Source organism: Chanodichthys erythropterus, chromosome 22 (genome assembly GCF_024489055.1).
Source record: "Chanodichthys erythropterus isolate Z2021 chromosome 22, ASM2448905v1, whole genome shotgun sequence".
Lineage (NCBI taxonomy): Eukaryota > Metazoa > Chordata > Actinopteri > Cypriniformes > Xenocyprididae > Chanodichthys > Chanodichthys erythropterus.
Window position 1 is genome coordinate 31,823,753 of NC_090242.1, and position 4,450 is coordinate 31,828,202.

The window sequence follows — 4,450 nt, forward strand, 5'->3', positions numbered from 1 at the left end:
TTTGCCAGAATTTTAAAGTGTTTAGTGTATGATCTGTTTTAAAACTAGTTCAGATTTTCTGATTAAAATTGTGCTGGGTCTTTACATGAATCACAATAAAACAAAGTTAGTAAGATTTTGCGCATATTATATTCAGTCACAAGATCAGTGAATTAAGCCACTATATAATGATTATATTCTTATCATGAAGCATCTGATTGTGTTTGCTCTGGCTTTTTTGCTATAAACTCAGTTACAGCAGCCAGAACAACTATTACATTACAAACACAAGTCAAACTACCCAACTACAGAAACACTGATCGTCATGATGGTGACACAAAAACCCAAACAAATTTCAATAAAAAATCAACAACAAAAACCTCTCTCTTGATTCTCAATAAGAGCTTCTGTATATGGAGTTGTTTAATCCTCTGCTGAGATCTGGAGAGATTTAATGTCTTCTTTTATCTAAGGCTGCGGCTGAAGTCAGTTCTAGTTCTAGTGTTTCGATTTTTTCTGTTCTTGTTTCTCTTTCCTTCGTTCATTCTGCTTGTTAACAGCAGATATCTTCAATAATTCTCAATCATCACTTAAATAATTACTTAATCATCTCATTAACTCCAACACTGATTCAGTGTTACATTTAACAGCCTGTAGTGTGCACTCTGAACAATGTTCATTTCATCTGGGCTAAACCATGTGGGCCCTACATGGGTGTGCTGGCTGGGAGGCGTCCCGCCAATGGGATCGTGACAGTTAAGAGGTTAATAAAATACATACTTTGAGTTCCTTAAGTACAGAAGAGCAACAAACATACTTTATTCAGTAAATTGTAGCAGTTGTGTCTCATATTCAGTTTTTGCACTGATCTTCACTGTAGAATCTGAAGTCTTGAATCTGGACTCACTGAAACAGGAAGTAGAAGAGCAGAAGAGAGAAGAGCAGGAGGAAGCTTCCCTTAAACACTCCATCTAATCAAGATGATTATTGATTAATACTACTAATAATAATAGTTATTAAAATAGCATGTTTATTGTTGATCAATTTCCTCACAATGTTTTAAAAACATTAAAAACTCTCAGAAAGCACTTGACTAATTCATAAACTTTTCATGCTCAAGCTTTACTTTTGACTACTCTTGATATTGTGCATCTTACGAACCTTCACTTGTGTATTATTATTGTTTGTTTGAATTACTGAATGACTTGTATAAATCATTTCCTCGTTTTAAATAAAATCAAACAGCACACAGTCAAATAAAGAACAATACCTGCTGCATTGCAAAGGTCAGTGTCGCAGCAGCGGGTTGAAACTGTCCCTTCAATTGCTATCTGTTTGGTCCCTGGTTCACATTGATTTGCACACCCTTTTGTTGTGAAGAACACCTTAGAGGAACCTGCGAAAAAGACATAAACAACCATATAATAAGATAATAAAACAATTCCAAGATTTGCAGTCATGTGAACACATCAACAAGTAAACTTTCTCTCCAGCGGTACTTTCACTTTCAGTAAATTATTACAGCAGATTTCCACTTCACACTGGACTTACCAACTGTTTGTTCAAATATACTGCTTTCACATTCAGAATATCCAACTGGACATGTATCCACTGTTGCTTCACAGGAACCCGTCGAAGCAGATGAGCACGAGTAACACTGGAGAGAATATCCTTAAAAACAGAGAGAAACATGCAGTGACCTCAGTGTACTAAATAATACATTCAATACTTGCTGTTTTTTGTACCTCCAGTGAGAAAAATGAAAAGAAGAACGACAGAGACTCGCAGATCCATCGTGTGTCAGAAACAGAATTAAATCGTTTCCGTTGCTATTATGTCTGTTCAGAAAAGGGTGGTTTTAACACTAGAACCGCCAGGGGTCGCTGTATAGCCTACCTAAAACCGCCATGCGGGTAAATTTTATCCGCACAGATTAAACCTGTTTTTATATGGCTAAAGAACATATCATTTCACTGTATTATGTCACTGTCTTCTCAGAAAGTGTCTAGAGTCATGAAATGATTATGTCTAGTCATGAACTATATTTTTGTCCTGTTGTTTTATGTTCAAGGCTTTTTTTATGCATAAAAAAATCACTTTTCATAACGGTCAATATAAACTAAACAAGTCTGCACTGACAACGAGAATTAGAAGGAAGTAAACACATATTTGAGTGGTGTAATATTATAAATAATCATAGATAACCTAAAATAGCCTATAGACAATATTCAACAATAATAATTCACCACACTGCATAGGATGATGCGATGACAAATTCAAGCGCACAGCTTCACCTTAATTATTTACATCCAAAGATTATTGATACTCACCCTCTGTAACTATTGTAGCAATCCTGTCCTGAAGAACAGACTCAGTCAGTCTAATTTTTCTCTGGATCGCTGTCATGCTGAGTCGACCCAGGACACGTCACTGATCCACCACCATCAGACTCTCCATCACTCATGGCATTTAGGGTTTCTTATACCTCTTCGGCATCCATAAATCATCACCTTTTACTCATTGTGACTTTATTTATGAAACCTATAATATTTGGTATTCTAGAAGAATAATGACCAGCTTTAATTAATAGATTTAATTAAATTAATTTAAATTTAAATTAATTTAATTTAATTTATAGATTAGTAATGTAATGCAAGTTAATAATTTTAAATGGAAACTAGAAAAAAATCTTTTTTAGGCAGACATTGTTGAGGTTAATACACTGATTCATGAGTCTAAAAGGCACTGCTCAAAACTGTATTCAGTATACTGTCTGTATAATGAATTTTAAAATCAGAACTAACAGTTAACACACTCAGAGTTTAGACTTGGGAGAGGATCAGGTAATCACCATCATTAAATAACCATCAAATTCATCTGATCAGAGCTTCACTTACAAGTTGTTGTAATAAACATGTTTTAAAACACAGTTAAAGGTACGCTAGAATTGAAAATTGAATATACCTTGGCATAGTTGAATAACAAGAGTTCAGAACATAGAAATGACATACAGTGAGTCTCAAACTCCATTGTTTCCTCCTTCTTATATAAATCTCATTTGTTTAAAAGACCTCCGAAGAACAGGCGAATCTCAACATAACACCGACCGTTACGTAACAGTTGGGATCATTAATATGTACACCCCCAATATTTACATATGCCAGCCCATGTTCAAGGCATTAGACAAGGGCAAAACGTCTGGATGTGCACAGCTGAATCATCAGACTAGGTAAGCAAGGACAACAGCGAAAAATGGCAGATGGAGCAATAATAACTGACATGATCCATGATAACATGATATTTTTAGTGATGTTTGTGAATTGTCTTTCTAAATGTTTTGTTAGCATGTTGCTAATGTACTGTTAAATGTGGTTAAAGTTGCCATCGTTTCTTACTGTATTCGCGGAGACAAGAGCCGTCGCTATTTTCATTTTTAAACACTTGCAGTCTGTATAATTCATAAACACAAGTTCATTCTTTATAAATCTCTCCAACAGTGTGTAATGTTAGCTTTAGCCACAGAGCATAGCCTCAAACTCATTCAGAATCAAATGTAAACATCCAAATAAATACTATACTTACACGACTGGACATGCTGCATGACGAACACTTTGTAAAGATCCCTTTTGAGGGTTATATTAGCTGTGTGAACTTTGTTTATGCAATGTATTATAGTCGCAAGCTCAGGGGCGGGGAGCACGAGCATTTAAAGGGGCCGCACGTTGAATCGGCGCATTTATAATGATGCCCCAAAATAGGCAGTTAAAAATTAATTAAAAAAATCTATGGGGTATTTTGAGCTGCAACTTCACAGACACATTCAGGAGACACCTTAGACTTATATTACATCTTGTGAAAGAACGTTCTCGGGCACCTTTAAAGCAGCCAGAGAAAATCTAATGTTAAAATGTCAAGAATCAAGAGCCCATCTAAAGCAAACACTCACCTCCATAACGGTGACTTCAAACTTTATTATTTTCAATAAAACATCAACATCTAAACTTAATTTAATTCTCATTAAGAAGTTTTGAAAGAAATAAAGTCATTCTGGTTTGAAATAAGTGTGGATGGTGAGATCTAGAGCAGTGCTTCTCAAACCTGGAGGACATTTTGTCTGTCTCTCTATATCTGACACATCCAGACTCTAATGAGCTCAAGAGTTGAATCAGGTGTGATAGATATAAATTAGATATTCAATATTAAAGGAATATAAATTAGGATATTGTACTTTAATTTTACAGTTTTTGTTCGGTAGCCGCTTTTGCCAATCTTTGATCATTTTTAAGGTTTTTTTTAATGATCTTTAATATCAGGCATTTCATCTTTTTGTAAAGTATATTTTTTTACAGTGTAAATGAGATGCTGCAAAGAAAATTAACAGAATAAGAACCAAATCTTTTGTACACTGTAAGAAAAAATGATGAGGACATTGAAGATCTCGATGAAGAAGTTTATTGCAGCGCAGCAGTGA

The 4,450-nt window shown here is 34.9% G+C and overlaps 1 protein-coding gene across 2 annotated transcripts; it reads right to left on the reverse strand.

Annotated features, from left to right (window-relative positions):
• Positions 1–285: 285 nt before the first annotated feature.
• Positions 286–1,820, reverse strand: LOC137012716 (ly6/PLAUR domain-containing protein 2-like). Of its 2 annotated transcripts, none has more exons than XM_067376122.1 (4): positions 1,725–1,820; positions 1,531–1,650; positions 1,250–1,375; positions 286–885 (listed from the first exon to the last, which is right to left on the reverse strand). In XM_067376122.1, the coding sequence occupies exons 1-4, from the start codon at positions 1,771–1,773 to the stop codon at positions 851–853; spliced, it is 330 nt and encodes a 109-aa protein (XP_067232223.1). In that variant the 5' UTR covers positions 1,774–1,820; the 3' UTR covers positions 286–850. The 2 variants fall into 2 exon arrangements, with proteins under 2 accessions (XP_067232223.1, XP_067232222.1); XM_067376121.1 differs by having other exon boundaries at positions 286–950.
• Positions 1,821–4,450: the final 2,630 nt, after the last annotated feature.